Below are 17529 nucleotides of genomic sequence, written 5' to 3' on the forward strand. Positions count from 1 at the left end.
AAATGTGTAGCTGAACTGTGGCTAATCATGCCGATTGAAAGTACTTGTTGAACAAGTTGTTGAAAATTTGTAATTACGAGGATTTGGTTGAATAGGTGAAATCATATCAGAAAACATTGCATATTCAAATTTTTTAGATCGATTATCAATTAGATCAGTTTCTAATAGCACAAAAAATAATTTACCCTAGAGATAAATTGTATAACATTAAATAAGGAAGCTATAATCTCTGCTCTCTATTTATAACAAATAAAACTAGGTGTTCGGATGAGTTGATAACAGCATAGCACAGAAGCATGTTTTACTTTAATAACTAAATTGTATTAACTGGTGCGTTAATCCAAATAATGTTAACAATACGCACTGGCCCATGCTTACCTAGCTTACCAATACCATAGGAATACTACAAAATTGGGTTTTCTGATACCAGAGGTGAATACCGCGGTCCACCGCTGAAGGAAGCTTTCTTTTTCGGGTATATCACATACAGAGTCAACTGAATTCCAGCCAATATTCCACCGAGAAGATTTGGAATCTAAAGAGTAATGGAATATACAATGACAGTGGCATAATTGAGAGAACTCCGGCCATCATTAGCTAACCAGCGAGCTCTTCTTACCTGTATAAATCGATCACCAATAAGTACGCCATAGGCCGTCCAAAGTAAGCACACGAAAAACGATGCCACAATGATCGGAAAAGGAAGACTGTCCGTATTCTGGGTACGGATGACATGCGCTAACATTGTAAGCGGTGATGCGAAAAACAAAACCGCCAAACAGCAGCAAAGCAGACCTAAAGCAGGCATGTAAAGTAGATGGAAAGTTAAAATCTTTCTACCAAATGGTCGGTAGTTTTGTTTACCTATGACACGGATCGACTTCTCATCGTCCGTCTCGAATAAGGTGTACAGCGTGGCGCTCAATATGATGCAGGATATGACCATCATTTGGCGTATCACCTCCCGCTTGTTTACGCAGAATATGAAAAACACCACAGTGTAGGAGAAAAACAGTGCGGATCCGATAAAGTTGACCAGTATCAGAGTACTTTCCTCCGTCAGGACACCATACTTGAGCCACATGAAACAGCTGAAACACAGATAGCAAATCATTACACTCAATCATACTCAGTGGATACAGACACGGCGTAGTTTACTTACGAAAGAAATCCGGATATGAAGGGAAAGGCTGATGTGTCTCCTGTTGATTTCTTCCGAATGTAACGATTACAAATCACACTGAAATTGGACCCAAAGAAGAAAGTTTTCATAACAATGCAATGTTTGGATCATTTCCTAAGCATACTCACGTGCCAGTAAGAAACTGCAGAACCGTTGCAACCGTGGCCAGGCTGGCAAGGCTGCCTTTGGACATAATTCCGTCCATTTGTTGACGCGGTAACAGCGCTTAATACCTCTCAGTTGCGGCTCACAATCGGACTTTTCTACACTCCATCGAAACAGCAGTACCGCCTCGACACGCGACCAATCATGCCCCGTGCTTTGTATACCCTTGGCTTTGATAAATTATAGAAAATGGACAATTTCCATTCGGTCGCATCCGCTACGTGAGCAATTTGTTTATAATCAGACGTGTTTTTGACAAATAACGGTACGTGTACACATCGGTTGCTAACTGCGCCCGGTTGGTCCATTTCCACCGCATTTGACAGTTGACGGCAGAGCACTTCTTTGCTTGGAATAAAATTAAAATAAAAAGTAAACATTTTATTCAGTAAAAACTACAGAGCAAGGTGGAATGTATAATGAGGTGTAGTTATAGCGCTTTTGGCGATCCCCCCCCTGGGCTCCGATTTTGACAGATGGTTTTCCGCTTGTATATGTATTGATGGATTGTTTACGTTTTGCATGGTCAATATTTGGTGGAGATCAATTTGGGTGAATATTTTAGTTTATTAGAACACAGTCCGTGATTTAAAATGGAAATTTTCCTTCGAGAACTTGAAGCGTTCGCCAAAAGCGGAAAACTAACTGTCAGTTTTCTTCGTCGATTCTTCTTTCACCTATCTGTCAAAACGGGCTTATAACTTGACCTGATATCTTTACGGTCCTTGCTACAGAGATTCGCATTTATTTAAACCTAATGAAAGAATAGTAAAAGAAGTGCAAAATTGCATCCATTTTACAGGTGGGAGCTCGGAATCGGACCTATCTGATTCCGATTCCTTGCTCGAAATCAATTCCGGAGCCGATTCTGTACTGGATCGTTTCCGATTCCGAAGTTGACTCGAGAGCCGATTCCGGAATCGACTTAGGAGCCAATTCTGGAGTTGACTCCGGTGCCGATTCCCGAATCGAATCCGATTCCGTATCAGATTCCGGAGCCGATTCCGAAGTTGACTCTAGAGCCAAATCGCTCTAGAGCGAAACTAATTCCAGGGCCGATTCTGATGCTGGAATCGATTCCAATTAAGAAGTTAACTCTAGAGGCTATTCTGGAGTTGACTCCGGAGCCGATTCCGAAGTTGACTCCGGAGCCGATTCCCGGAGTTGACTTCGGAGGCGATCCGAATCGTTCTGGGAATCGCAATTTGCTCTGATACTGGAACCACAATTTTCTCCAAAAATGAAATAAGCTCCGGAATGAGAATCAGTTGTTGAAGCGAAATAAGAAGTTTCAGAAGCGAAATCAGATGCTAATCTCTGGCAAGAGCTAATGCCAGAGCCGATTCCAATTCTGGAACCGATTCCGGAAACTGATTCCGGACCTACTATCCGGAATCGATTCAGACGAAGACATCATTTTTCCCATCACTAATCCATTGCGCTCTTTCTTGCATTTTATTGTTTACATTGCGCCTTTCTGTCAAACTAACGTCTGACCGTACCTCTTGCGATGCGATTGCATGATGTAAACATTAGGCCGCGCTCTAGCAAACACCATCCCTGCGCACAGTGTTGCGTTGTCCCATGTGTCAAACCACCCCACACAAACCCAATCGATCCCGCTCGCGCAGTGTTGTGTTTGCTGCGGCAAACCCTCACTGGCGTTTCTAGTTCGAGTGATAAAGAGATTGTGCGTTTGGGTTCGTTTCGGTTCGGTTTGGCCGGAGCGCCTCATTTAACAGGGGGTCCGCCGAAATTCTACCTCATTTGCATGTAGATCACATGAGGGTGAAGGCGCTTTCGACAGTGAAACACGGCACAGCATTCACGGGGAGTGTGGTGCAACTACGCTCTATACACGTTTGCTAAATGCCGAAGGTTGTGCACACTCAGTTTGTGTTGGTGAAAGTGTTTCTGTTAGCTTATAGTGTGCAGTTCTTTGCTGCTGAGTGTATGTTCTCTGCTGGTGGTAGCGCGGGCCTGGCGTGAATTTAGTGAACGACGTCTCTAACCCTCTCTACCTCAAACAACCCACGATGGAGCCGTCCGATCATGAGGAAGCAAGCGTTCTCTACAGTCCCGGCCGGGAGCCCAAAATTGTACCGCACATAAACGCCAACGCGCGCAAGGTTGGTTCTCTGGTGCTCTTTTTTTTCTACGCAAAACACCATTACCCGTTTTTATCTGCCACCGCCCGATACACTTAATCCCTCGATTTCATAACACGGGTACGGGTATGGTCACGGCCGCCGCGAGCTTAGGGCGGCGGTAGGAATGCGTTTCTTTCCCCCGATCGGCCAGCAGACGGTGGAATAAAAATAGTGAAATCGAGACACGAGAGAAAAGAGCACCCAAGAGCGCGCGCGAGAGAAGAAGAGAGAGAGAGAGAGATCCGCGCGCGAATCAAGTGTGTGGCATTTGCGAAAAGCGTTCGTGAAAGCGTGCATTAAAGGGAATTGGTTGGGGGTGGGGGGGAGAGGGGATTACTGTATTACAGCCCTCCCCCCCTCTCTATTACTGATGTAAATGATGAATGCGGCAGAAACAGCTGACGGACGGCGCCAGACGATGCACAGACGCACGGCTGCGCCGCAACACCAAGCGACCGGTGGGAGGGTTCACACCTAACGTGGAGGCAAACTATTTATGGTTTGCTGTATAGCCCAATTATGGTTCACCGTGTGCCGCCGACACGCGTGTTTCTGTTGACGGAAATGAAAATCTACTTCCGAATGGCCTGTCCGACCCCCCCGGTGCGGTAGTCGGTGTTCGTATCTCCGGCGGTCAATACAAAACGCGCGAAAAGTAAACACGCTCCAGGCAGTAGCCGTAGCGTGGATGATTCAAATCTAACCGGTTTGTTTGGATAGCTGATTATGATGCAGCTCATGGATTTGTTGTTGTTGTTGTACTGGGGACGCCACCTGCCCGAAAGCATCTCAATCGGTACGCGAACAATCGGCAATCGGCGGTGACGTCCGGATGATCGGACGCGCCCCAACAATAAAACCGTCGATAATGGATTATCACTCACACACACACACACACACACACACACACACACACACACACACACACACACACACACACACACACACAATTAGCAACATTATTGTCGATAATAATGGAGGGATTGCCGATGTTCGTCGATCCTGCAATCGGGAATTATAGCCTCGAAAGCCGTTGTGCTGTCCAGATTAGTTGCTTAAGGGCCGAACGCTTCGACGGTTCACTTAACGGGGGGCGCATCCCGCCACGTGGATGTGAAGATAGGGCATCAAAGATCAGGGCTAAAACGCGTTGTTCGAGCATTATAATTAGCGTATAATTAGGTGATTAGAATTACTAACGGCCGAAGTGAAAATAAAAATGACTTTCAGTGCTGATCCGGCGCAACAGAACCGTGAAGTGAGTGATAAGGATTATAGTTAGCCTTGTGGAGGGAAGTTAAATACGAACCACCAAAAAATCGGTCATTTGTCCTTTAGAGCTGAACTTGTTTTTCCTCTCGATAAGAAGAACAAAAAAAATTGATAACTAATCTTTTCCCCCAAATCAACCGAAAGATGCCACACTCATTTTGTTGGATGTGTCTGAGGAACACTTTAAAATAATCACTACGGTTTTTTGTTTGTTTTGTTTTTAGCCTTCACCCTGGTATTGCACGCTTGACGGCTTACAGCAGCTGATAAGCAGTTGAATAATTCTACAAAACTTTAATTACAAACCACACGACAAGTTTTACTCCTCCATCTTTTCTGACTGAGCCTTAAGCACTTAATGAACTACGAAGCCTATCTTCGCTTAATCCGGGACAATGCCACCGAAATATACAGCCAGCTATCGATTATCTTATCACAAGCAAGATAACAATTGAATGCGGCCTTTATTGGTTGTCTTGTAAACGGTCTCAGCGCCTGTAGTACATATACAACCATTGAAGCTTTTTATCTGAAACATGCCATCTAATTAACAGGCTACATATTTGTAACCCTACTCTAATAACATTTCTCGTATTTATTTCATTGTTTTGCAGGAAACCAGATGGACGTTTTGGCTGATTACTGCCGGTTTATCAACTACCTTCGGTGCAGCAGTACCAACCGGTTACAATATAGGCGTCATAAATGCACCGGCAAATGTGAGTAAACGCACCAGGTGCTACGTGGTAACCGCTTGACGGCAACATTAAAACCAGCTGCTCAAACATACGGGAGTGGAAAAACCGCACACATTGCTAGATTTTGTCATTTTACGATTACGAACCAGTTGCAGCTCACCGAGAAGCGCGGGACATACGCCTCATATACACAAACTCCCTCCCTCTGAAACGCCAATGAAAAATTGCAAACGTGTCCGCGCAATTGTGCTTACCGGAAGTAAGCGCTTCAGTTTTATATTTCCATTAGTACCACCGTAGTTGCGTAGCGTGCTGGCGGGACAATGTAAAGCACTGTTCTAAAAACATGCCCCGTTTTCTCTCAATTTCAGTTTATTAAAAGTTGGTGCAATGATACGATTTACGAAACGTACGAGAGCGTCTTTTCGGAGGGCAATCTGGAGACGTTCTGGTCGGCGGTTGTGTCCATCTTTTTGGTTGGCGGTGTAATTGGATCGCTCGGCGGTGCATGGGTTGCCGACAGACTCGGCAGGTAGGAGGCTCCAAGAGTATGTTTTTAAAATTGCTGTCATTAATTTTTGTATTTTTTTTTTTTTTTTGCAGGAAACGATCCTTCCTGTTGTGTGGATTTCTGCTTTTCGTCGGCGGCGTATGCTTCCAGTTCTGCCAGACGCTCAGCTCGGTGGAGCTGCTTATGGCGGGTCGTTTCTTGGTCGGATTGGCCGCCGGTTTGACCACCAGCACGGTTCCAATGTATCTGACCGAGCTGGCCCCGCTAGGGCTGCGCGGTGCGCTCGGCGTGTTCTGCTCGATGGGCGTCACCGGTGGGGTGGTGGTCGGGCAGATCATCAGCTTGGAGGAAATATTCGGCACCGAGGAGCACTGGCAGTTTGCGCTCAGCTTCTACGTCATCCTGGTGGTGATCTTCTTCGTACCGTATCCGTGGCTGCCGGAAAGTCCCAAGTACCTGTTCGTGATTCGCCGGCGGCAGGACGAGGCGGTGAACGAGCTGAAACGCGTTGCCGGGAAAAAGGTTCGCGATGAGTATGTGCGCGAGCAGATCGATGCGATGCGTCGGGAGTGTACGCCGGAGAACGACGAGGAATCGTGCGGCGATGGGCAGAGTACAGTGCAAAAGCCCAAAGAACGTACCATTTGGTCGGTGCTGACGGATCGGACGTTGCTGCTTCCACTGGTGCTGGTCTGTGCCTTACAAGGTGGCCAACAGCTGTCCGGAATCAATGCGGTAGGGCAAGAGGCATCATTAATGGTTCTGTTCGTTTTACTAAAAGTTTCTTTTTTTTCTAGGTTTTCTTCTATTCCGTTCGGATATTTGAATCGGTCGGGCTGAGCTCAACGGACGCCAAGTTTGCAAACCTTGGTGCCGGCTGTCTTAATCTGTTTGTTGCGTTCTTTAGCCCAATTTTAATGGCAAAATTCAACCGTCGCTTTTTGGCCCTCTTATCCTGTGCGATGTGTGCGTTGTTTTTGTTCTGCCTTACGTTCATCGTATTCTTTATTGTAAGTATTGAGCAAAACAGTGCAGTTAGTGGTGGGAGCTCGGAATCGGATCTAACCGATTTCGTGTTCGGAGTCAATTCCGATACCGGAGTCGATTCCGTAGTTGGTTCCGGAATCGATACAGGAATCGATTATGGAGTCGATTTCGGAGTCGGCTCCGGAATCAATTCTGGAATTGAAATCGCCTCCGAAATCCTATCAATACTTAGCAACATTGGACCTAAACCCCTATTCTTATGGAGATGCCGAAACCGACTCCGTTTCTAAGCTGATTCTTATTTCTAAGTAAATTCCGATTCCGAAGCCGATTTCGATTCCGGTGCCGATTCCAAAACCAAATCCAGAAAAAATTTCCAATTCCGGAGCCGATTCCGGAATCGATTCCGGAAACTGATTCCGGACCTACTATCCGGAATCGATTCCAGAAAACTTTTCAGCTGGCTGGAATCGATTCCAACGAAAACTTATTTTTTCTAATAGTGGTGGGAGCTCGGAATCGAACCTACCCGATTGCGATTCCGTGTTCGGAATCAATTCCGGAGCTGATTTCGATGCTGGAATCGATTCCGATTCCGGAGACGATTCCGAAGTTGATTCCGGAGCCGATTCCGAAGTTGACTCCGAAGCCGATTCCGGAGTAGAATCACAATCGTCTCCAGAATCGACCTAGGAATCGCTAGGAACCTAGGAATTGCTCCGGTAATAGAAACAGAATTGACGCCAGAATTGGAATTAGCATTGGAATGAGAATCAGTTCTTGAATTGAAATAAGAAGAACTAAGAGCTCAAAAGCGAAATCAGTTTGAGAATCTCCATGAGAATGGATCGTTTACAAGTAAATTTTAATTCTTTGCGGCTATCAATACATCATTGGATCATTTGGGTCTATTCTTATGGTGATGCCGAAACCTACTCCGATTTCGAAGCCTATTATGATTCCGGAGCCATTTCCAGAACCGAATCCGATTCCGAACCTACTATCCGGAATCGATTCCGACGAAACGATTAAGGTCGTTTTTCCCATCACTAATCACTACAGTGCTGTGCATAGGTTTAATTGCATATCTTTATTTCTTTATGTTTTAGGACGACGTGGAATGGTTTTCTTATGCAAGTATCGTCGCTATCCTGTTGTACATTCTCTTCTACCAAATAGGACTTGGACCGATACCTTATTTCATCGGCTCTGGTAAGCGATGCTTGGAGTAATTTTGTGCAAAAATTGTTCCTTAACTTTCGTCCATTGCATTTTTAGAACTGTTCGAGGTTGGTCCGCGGCCCGCAGCCATGGCCATGGGCAGCTTGGCCTCGTGGGGCTGCAACTTCATCGTGGCCATGCTGTTCACCACGCTACAAAGTGCTTGGGGAGCGTTCGTCTTCCTTCCTTTTGCGTTCACCTGCGTTGCGCTGACGGTACTGCTGAGGATTTATCTGCCCGAAACGCGCGGCAAGCACATCTCGCAGATTGTACCGCTGGTCGCTAAAGGATTCAGCTCCAAGCCGCTAGTGCCTTAGTGTTGCCGCTCCTGCCCACAGCAATAATGACATTAAACCAACAACAAAAAAAACAAAGCAAACAAACCTACAAAACAAAAGCAGCCACGAAAGCTACACAGAAACATGTTGTGATTTTTATTACTTGCTCAAAGACAAAGATTGGTGGAGTGGATAATGGAGGGATAAAACAAAAAAAAAAACAAACAAAACAAAGTGGCTTAACCGTTTATCCTAAGCTTAGCATTGTATACTAGTACTTAGCTTAAGAAGAGCGTTATTTTTAATGAACAAAAAAAACAAAAAAAGAGATTTGTTACACGATACAGGGGAGCTGAATGGAAAATGAAGAATGAATAAGAAAACCAAAACGCTTACCATTTGTTCAGTGCACTGTACACACACATCGTATGTCTACCCTTTTGCAAGGTAAATATTAGCCCATAGTGGTGCTGTGCTTGATGCAATTTGCACCTTTTCCACTTATCTTATAGCACAGACTAAAAAGGGATAAGAAACAGTTCGCGTACCACCCGCACCAAAGACCGGTTTGTTAGCGAGGCTGTAAATTTTATCCGAATCCCTGCTGACGGTTTACGCAGCCGCAGTGTGGAGGAAAGTACTACAAAATGATCTGTTTAATTCATCGCTACTTCCTTATGAACCGTCTAATGCGTGAAATGATGCATATTGCCCAACAATCCTGTTCCGTCCTAAGTCAGTATCGTCGCAGCCAGTCGTCGCAGAGCTCACGCAGAGCAGAACAATGGACCTGACATTGCCGGTTAGCAAACGGGAGTTGGGGAGCTGTGTTGTGTTTCACTTTAAATTCAAATACACTCACGGTCGCTGCAGGAATCCGGCTGGACGTTACGATTGGTCGGACTCGGTGCAATCACTAGCTTGGGCGCATCGATACCAGTCGGCTACAACATAGGCGTGATAAATGCACCCACCGAGTTCATAAAGCACTGGAGCAATGAGACAATCTATCGAAGGTACAACGTGCTGCTGTCGGATGATTCACTGCGCGCGATCATTGCGTCGATCATTTCGATTGCGCTGATCGGTGGCGTCATTGGATCACTTCAAGGAGCCTATCTGGCGGATAAGTATGGAAGGTACGTTTCGATTTTAAACCACCTCACAAGCTCACATAACCAGTGCTGCAAAATGTCACTGTCAATGTCATAAAACAAATCTGACTGAAACAAAATCCATGTCAGCGTCACGTACTCAATTGTGATAATCAGAGGTGTTACTCAAAACGATTGGTGTGATCAATGCATGCTTTGTGACATTTTTGCGACCAACGCTTGGTCAGTCACTATGTCAATGATTTTTTTACTGTGATCAGTTCTGCAAAATGTCACTGACATAGTCATGAAAAATTCTAGCTGAAACAAAATAATGTTAGCGTCATGAGCTCTACTGTGATGATCAGAGGTGAGACTCAAAGTTGTTATGACCATCACATACCTGATGACATTTTGTTTAGCACCCAAATCTTGATCACTCGCATGGTCACGACATTTTCTGTTCCGAGTCTTACCTCTGATCATCTCAGTTGCGTACGTGAGCTGATTTGAGCTGATGAGATTCATCTCAGTCACGAGTGTCGGTGGCATTTGGCCACCATATCTGGTTGGTTGGTGAATATCTGAAACAGTGGCATTTGGCAGCACTGTTCACAGCCAGAAAAATCATGATTATGCTTGCGCCAGCTTTAAACTAAGTCATCATCAGTCAAGCACTCGCATGTCGTGTTCCGTATTTCATGGCACACTTTTATTGAGTATCAGCAATGCGCATCGAGCTACTACGGATATGTTCATTGTTTTCGTTGGTGAATATCTCGTGATGATCATGACATGTTGCAGTACTGCACATAACGATTGGAAAATGTTTAATAATTACAATGCGCAAGTGATAAACGGTACGGGAGGCAGAAGTTACAAAGTTGAAATTGACTTTTAGCGCTTTTATCTAAAAAAAAAGTCGAGTATTGTTCGGCTGGTAGGTCTTCTGGTAAATATTTGAAGGGTTCCGTTGTGGATCGCGGCACTACTTGAGTGTGCGAGATTTGAAGTGCTGGTATGGCAAAATTTTAGTCTACGCATGTCCCATTCCGGCCATTGTGTCTCGTCAGCTAACACCGCTCGGGATGGAACTTAAGCTTCCTGTAGGTATTGACGATTGGAGGCAACTGGTATCGACATTAGGACATAGTTTCGAATTGTGGCTATATATTTATCTTCCCAGGACACTGGATGGACATGGGGCCTTTGTTGGTTTGGTGTAATAGTGAACCTTTCCGTCTCCGTAGCCGCCGGCTATCAAGTGAGCTCGATCAATGCACCAGCTAAAGTTAGTACACCTCCACCTACCTACTGCTAATCCCTGCCGAATTTGCTGTGAAGAAACGTGACGTCACACTTTAACATTCGTAACGCTTGTATCACAGCTCATCCAAGACTGGCTCTGCACCGTCTTTGTTGACCGTTACGGAGTGCAGCTTACAGCCAATGCACTCCAAATCGTGTGGTCCGTAATAGTGTCTACAGTGTTACTCGGTGGAATTATTACCTCCCATTTCAGTGGCTACATAGCCACAACCTATGGCAGGTGATCTACTGCAGACTGCTACATCGCATTCTGTACTTCACGTTTGTGTTACTCACCCTTTTTCTATACGCTCTTTAACACTAGAAAAAAATCATTCCTTTGCTGCGCACTGCTACTCACCGGCGGTGCACTATGCTTCCTTTGCTGCCGTGCCGCATCATCGGTGGAACTGCTGCTGCTCGGACGGCTTCTGGTCGGGCTGGCATCTGGCCTCACGACCGGTGTGATCCCCATGTACCTGGCGGAGGTTTCGCCAATCAAACTGCGCGGTGCCATGGGCGTGCTGTGTCCGTTGGGGCTTACCACCGGGGTAGTAGTGGCGCAGGTCGCAAGCCTCGAGCAGGCGCTCGGGACGGAAGAGCACTGGCACTATGCTTTGGGTTGCTTTGCGGTGCTGAATCTGTTCTGCTACGCCTTTTACTTTTGGATCCCTGAAAGTCCCAAGTACCTGTACAGTGTGAAGGGCGATCAGGCCGGGTCGTTGCGCGCCATCCGGAAGCTTTTCGGGCGGCACACGATCGGGGACGATTACATTAAGCTGCAGATGGAATGCGCCAACGGCCAACACGGTCCCTCGGCTCAGGAAGATGGCCAACCGCAAGCGAATCGATCGCTCTGGTCGGTGGTACGGGATCCAACGCTCACCCTGCCGCTAGTGCTCGTGTGCGCTCTTCAGGGCGGCCAGCAGCTGTCGGGAATAAATGCGGTGCGTATCGCGCATCCATTCTGGCGCTGCCCTTGGCAGATAATTAAATATTGATTGGTTCCTTTTCCTACTTCCAGGTATTTTTCTACTCAGTGTCCATTTTTGAATCGGTTGGATTTAGCTCGCAGGCAGCCAAGCTTGCTAATCTAGGTGTTGGCTGCTTGAATCTTTTCGCATCGCTGTTTGGACCGCTGTTGATGGCTCGATGCAACAGACGAACCTTATGCCTGCTGTCGTGCTCTTCCTGTGCGATCATTCTCTTCGTTCTTACCCTTTCTATACATTTCATCGTGAGTATTAAAGTGTACAACAATTACACAAAATTAACATAAATTACAACCATTTTTACAGCACCTGATCGACTGGTTTTCGTACGTTTGTATTGGAACCATCTTACTGTACATAATATTCTATCAATTCGGTCTCGGACCTATTCCTTTCTTCATTGGCTCGGGTAAAGCGAACATTTTACGCTTTATAAAGAATTTTTCAAATATTTGCGAAAGTTTCTTTCATTTTTTGTTTTCAGAGCTTTTCGATCTTGGGCCTCGACCAACGGCCATGGCGTTGGGAAGCCTTTCCTCCTGGGGGTGCAATTTCATCGTTGGGATGGCTTTTCCAACGCTTCAAAATATATGGGGCGCATTTGTGTTTCTTCCCTTCTCCATCACGTGCGTGTTGTTAACGGTTTTGATTAAATTTTACCTTCCCGAGACGAGAGGCAAGGAGGTGACCGACGTGGTCCCGAAGGTAGCGCACGGTTTTCGTTCCAGAGTTAAGGAATAATTGTTATGAGTTACAAAAAACTAAAACAAGCGTATCAAAACACGCTGAAATGAAAATAATTATTTTAAAATGCACTCAAACGATAAAATTATTTAAAAATTAACAACAATTGGAACAGATTATTGGTTTAAAAAACATGATTATATTTGTTTGGTTTAACATTTTCAACACTGTTAGCTACCGACTATTTGCTATACGCTAAAATACACAAAGTAACAAAGTCTTTTCTTGGCCGTCCGACCGGGCAAACTATTTAGCCTCGTAGTATTTCCTGCGCATCGTTTTCAGCTCATCGAAGAATAGCAACACCAGCGTTGCGTGCGGCCCAATTCGCATGTAGTGTGGCCAAAAGCCTTTGTACAGTCCGGCCACACCCTCCGCCTTGAGTATTTTTACGAAACAATCCACTACCCCGTTGTAGTAAATCCCCCTACCCTTGGCATCCACTCCTTGGTTGTACAGGCGTGTCGCTATAACGTCCGGCGGTGTCATCGTGATGGCCATTACCGTGCCTCCGACCGCGCCGGCGACAGTCGACACAAACGTATCGCTTTGCTGCGCACTAACCGGATGCCGAACGAGAAAATCTTTCGTGTAACCGAATGCGGCCAGCTGTCCACCGCTGCCGAGCAAGGCGCGTGGCATCGTCACTGCTACGCCACGGTACAGGCCCTGCACGCCGTGCTTCCTGAAAATGTCTTTCATAGCGCTGATCATACCGCTGTGCTGGTGCTGGTAACCGACCGCTATTTCTGCCTTGGCCTGTGATTGGAGATGTGTGCGTAGCTGGAGACCGTCGAGGCGTGGGGGAAAGCGAAATAAATTAATTTGGTCTTACGCTGTGCAAAGCATTCCCGACGATCATTTACCATAAAAAAGGGACTTGCCAAAGCCGAACCGACGAATCCTCCGGCAGCGCCCCAGAAGGCACTCTTCAGTATCGATTGATTGCCATTGCTCTGCTTGGTCCATCCGTGCTCGTTGGCCGTGTTGTATATGCCTAATCTAATCTAAACGATGTAGCCCTCCGTTCATTTTCAACGATCACGTCCACGAGGTGCGTGTGTGTGTGCTGTGCTGCACGCACCATGCGATTTCACAATACCATACCTGCACGAGTTGAGTATGAACTGGAAGCACAGGGACGGTGCAAGCCCTTTCTGCAGCGCTGCATAGCCGTCGTTTTTCGCGATCGTTATAAATGCGTCCACCACGCTCCGGTACGGTTTGTGGTAGGTTCCCTTCGCCGCAAGTTCACCCTGCAGTTGCATTCTCGTTTTCACCACCTGCAATGGCGCGATGAGTTTTATAATATTTTCCTTAAAATGATCCCAAATATTCCCGGTCTTACCTCCAGCGGGTTCGTGATTAACGTTGCGGCCATCGAGCCGACGCCACCGAGCAGGAAATCCGTTCCGTCCATCGTGATCCTCGCAGCAGAAGAGATTGCTTTCGAGGGCTTTGCGCAACTAAACACAACTTTGTGTAATTATTTACATTCTCTCGCTCTGTCGCCGGGTGGTGGTGAAGCAGCGTCTACACGTACGGGAAGATCGATCCACAGTTGTCTGATAAGAAATTGTGCGCTAATTTAATCGTTAATCACGTCGGTTAATATTTGCTATTGTAACGCAAATAATACAATTTCCCTTTATTTAGCCTAATTTCCCGGAACCGGTATTTTTTCGGATTTGTATGAACAATAAAAACAATTAAAAAAGAAAAACGAACCATTCTGGCAATGTCAAAGTATAGAAGCACCTGCTGTAACCGTTCGCCATCCCTGGTGCAGAGTGACCAGAAATGCCGATTTATCTGTATTCCTACCATTTATTTGATATGCCTATCGATTCACATATGAGCTCGCTAAATCTACTGATTTTTCATTTATTATACCGAAAACCATAGATTTTTTCATAAAACTGATCGAGAAGTCATTCATCCATTTCCCAGCTGATTTAATGCCGTAAACTCTATATGAATACAGTCAGAATTCAATACCCAAGCGCCTCAGATTAAGCTTAAACTACTGGAAAATCAAATATCCATAGAAAAAAAATGAAAGCTCCACAGCTTCATTGGCTTGATCAATAGATAGAGTTATTACAACTCATCATTGTATTACTATCCTTTTCTTGCAATGTGTTTCGACAAGTTTCATCTAATCATGACCTATATAGCCTTATAACTTTCTGAGCAAAAATCTATATGAATGGTCGTGTGGTCAGATACGTGGGTATCAACACCAACGACCATTACTCAAATCTCACTTCAGTCACAGCTTCAGTGCTGGTGGTTTCCGTTGGAGTTTAGTATTTAAACATTCGTTTCGCCGTTCTTGTTCTAGTGATGCATAACTTCACTGCCAAACCATACAACAGTATAGAAGGAATGAGAAAACTCTCCTCCAAGCGAGGAAGCTCCACTGGTTAGGTATCCCGCCAACAGAGAGCGCCACCTGCTTTTTGCTATTTTTAGAATGCATGAATCTTTTGCCGTCTGCTAAACGAAGTCTTTCTATATTCCGTTTAGGTTGAGAGCTTAAGTCGTTTAGAACCCGTTTATTGGTCTTGTAGTGGATTTGTGGCATTTGGGAACTCTTCAAAAAATACCGAAAACTACCGACAAAATGTTGATGCTCCTACCAAAAACGACAAAAAATCTGGCCACACTGCCTGGTGCACTTGTTCTGGCACGAAGCAAAAAGTCATAACAAGCTGTCAGTGGAAAATTCTAAAATATAAGTCGCACAAAGATTCGTCGCGTACGGAGAAATGGTTCCGCCTGTTGGCCAAAATATAGGTTTTACATAGCAGTAACCTTCAGCTATAGGTGAAAATGGTGCAATATTCAATAATTGTTCTACTGGTGGCCTTGTGCGGCGCTTACGGAATAGGCTACGAGAAATGTAAGTACCCCCGTCGACGAACACACACACATACAGACACAGACACGCATGCACAGCAATTTGCTTCTCGACGTTGTTGACGCATCGCTTCGTCGATTGGGTAAAGGGGAATGTGTGGGGAAGGGCCAACGAGTCGGGTATAAATTGTCCCTCAATATGGTTCGCCAAGCTAATAGATGCGCTCTTTTCGTTTTGCAGATGATTTGGTTAGCTCCGAAATATGCTACGAGCGGCGCTACTCCCTGTTAGCCCATTTCGATTCTCTGCTAGACTCGAAAAAGTTGGTCCGACTGATGCCCGACTTTGGCACGGGGGTGATGTACGGGCAGAGCTGGAACTCGTCTTCCTTCAAGCGCTACAGCGAGTGCAAATTCACGCTGCAGGCGCTGCCGGGCCACGGGCTGTTCCTGACAGTGCGCAAGTTGAACATGCGCCAGGATGCGAAGGGCGTCTGCATCGACACGGTAACGGTGAAGCAGAGCAACAGCAAGAAGGTCAAGTTCTGCTACACGCCAAAGGATGTGCCAAGAAGCTTCGCCGATCCGTCCTACCTGAAGATAACGATACGGTTGGACCACTTTGCCCCGCTGCCAACGGTGGAGGACTCGCTGTACATACAGCTGGTGGCGACGCAAAAGCGCGAGTGCAGCGGGAGCAAGGACGAGCTGCGGTGTGATCCGTTCGGGACGCAATCGTGCATACACAAATCGTTCGCCAACGACGGTACAATTAACTGTCCGAACTGCATCGACGAGCCGAGCTGCGAGCAGGAACCGGTCGAGATACTGAGCGTCAGCAACAACAAGGAGAAGGTGGTGCTGACCGCGTTCGTGTCGCTCATCCTGACGGCCATCATCTTTTGCGCCTGTTTTCTGTGCCTTTACAAGAGCCGCCAGTGGGTGCCGCTGTGTGGCGCCGGTAACGGTGGCAGCGGTGGAAGCGGTAGCCGCGATCACGTCAACCGCACCGGGCGTGGCCGCGCACAGCAGCACGGTCGGGGCGGCAACATTGTCGCTGGCTTACACTCGATCGAACTGCGCGGCTCCTCGAACGATGACCTGCGACCGTCCGCTCCGTCCATGGAGGAAAAGGATCTGCCGCCCAGCTACGATGCCCTGTTTCCTACCACCGCAGTTGCCTCCGGCACTTCCGGGCCGACGACAGTTTCGGCGGCCACCTCGCCCACCATACCGAAGTCTGCCAGCATGGACCGGGAAGCGGAAGAGGACCGCACGAAGTAACGCGTCCTGTCCCGGGCACAACCTGGGGTAGCGTCCACTCTCGCATTTCGTTGCGCTCGCTGTTGATGTACATAAGCTTTAAAACGTTACGATCACGTAGGATAGAATTTTGTTCGTAAGGGGTGTTTAGAGGTAGTGAAATCATGACGCGACCCGACCGTACGACGACGACTACGACGAAGATGAAAATTACTATAGCTGTTTAAGGTGAGAAGGCTGGGCACTCCTGCTAGTATTAAACCAAAATTCGCGCGCAAATCGTTTCGTCCACGACCACAGACGGTATTATAATCTAATCTCCCAATGTTTTGCGCATTCGTGAGTCAGCATTACTTAATCTGGTTATGACTACTTCTGTAGCGAAATCGATTATAGACGGAATCTCCTCGAGCGAGCCGGGCCGAGCGTGCGTTTAGTAAATGTGTGGGCATTTACGTATATATAGATTTAAAAACTGACCAGCAGCAGCTGCTTAGGTATGACGAAACGCGCCAGAACCGTACTTTAGATCTATTTATTACTCTAAATATTCGCGTGGTGGGTCGATTACCGCATACCACGACTCATCATACCCTTACTTCCCGCGATCTTGCTGTACTACACGCCCGTTTTGTGCGTTGCCTAATATTGTTGATCTAAGGAACCTGGGCGTGGATGAAGTGTTATTTTGAAAATAAAACCTACTCACTAAACAAAAGTGGTGACAAATTTGACTTTGACGAATCGTTTTGCATCTATGCTGCGGCCGAAATGGTGCATACTGCAATTCTTCCCCCGATG

General features: G+C 46.4%; 4 protein-coding genes across 5 annotated transcripts; 2 read left to right on the forward strand and 2 right to left on the reverse strand.

The window, feature by feature from the left end:
* Positions 1-299: 299 nt before the first annotated feature.
* On the reverse strand, positions 300-5119 carry LOC120908874 (sugar transporter SWEET1). 2 transcript variants are annotated; one of them, XM_040320324.1, is made up of 6 exons: positions 5077-5119; positions 1312-1696; positions 1163-1240; positions 865-1091; positions 620-795; positions 404-535 (listed from the first exon to the last, which is right to left on the reverse strand). In XM_040320324.1, exons 2-6 carry the CDS (start codon positions 1386-1388, stop codon positions 404-406), a joined length of 690 nt encoding a protein of 229 aa, XP_040176258.1. In that variant the 5' UTR covers positions 1389-1696; positions 5077-5119. The 2 variants fall into 2 exon arrangements, with proteins under 2 accessions (XP_040176259.1, XP_040176258.1); XM_040320325.1 differs by lacking the exon at positions 5077-5119 and having other exon boundaries at positions 300-535; positions 1312-1388.
* On the forward strand, positions 2943-12852 carry LOC120894106. Its single transcript, XM_040296491.1, has 16 exons — positions 2943-3477; positions 5385-5489; positions 5840-6000; positions 6072-6714; positions 6777-6989; positions 8076-8178; positions 8245-8495; positions 9339-9604; positions 10364-10419; positions 10526-10665; positions 10746-10850; positions 10948-11108; positions 11193-11814; positions 11892-12104; positions 12166-12268; positions 12344-12852. Exons 1-16 carry the CDS (start codon positions 3385-3387, stop codon positions 12598-12600), a joined length of 3492 nt encoding a protein of 1163 aa, XP_040152425.1. The 5' UTR covers positions 2943-3384; the 3' UTR covers positions 12601-12852.
* Positions 12720-14443, reverse strand: LOC120908873 (solute carrier family 25 member 35-like). Its single transcript, XM_040320323.1, has 4 exons — positions 13952-14443; positions 13711-13886; positions 13470-13605; positions 12720-13386 (listed from the first exon to the last, which is right to left on the reverse strand). Exons 1-4 carry the CDS (start codon positions 14021-14023, stop codon positions 12850-12852), a joined length of 921 nt encoding a protein of 306 aa, XP_040176257.1. The 5' UTR covers positions 14024-14443; the 3' UTR covers positions 12720-12849.
* A 679-nt stretch (positions 14444-15122) lies between these two features.
* LOC120894793 lies at positions 15123-17462 on the forward strand. Its single transcript, XM_040297617.1, has 2 exons — positions 15123-15508; positions 15707-17462. The coding sequence occupies exons 1-2, from the start codon at positions 15439-15441 to the stop codon at positions 16747-16749; spliced, it is 1113 nt and encodes a 370-aa protein (XP_040153551.1). The 5' UTR covers positions 15123-15438; the 3' UTR covers positions 16750-17462.
* The last annotated feature ends 67 nt before the right edge of the window (positions 17463-17529 follow it).

Source organism: Anopheles arabiensis, chromosome 2 (genome assembly GCF_016920715.1).
Source record: "Anopheles arabiensis isolate DONGOLA chromosome 2, AaraD3, whole genome shotgun sequence".
Lineage (NCBI taxonomy): Eukaryota > Metazoa > Arthropoda > Insecta > Diptera > Culicidae > Anopheles > Anopheles arabiensis.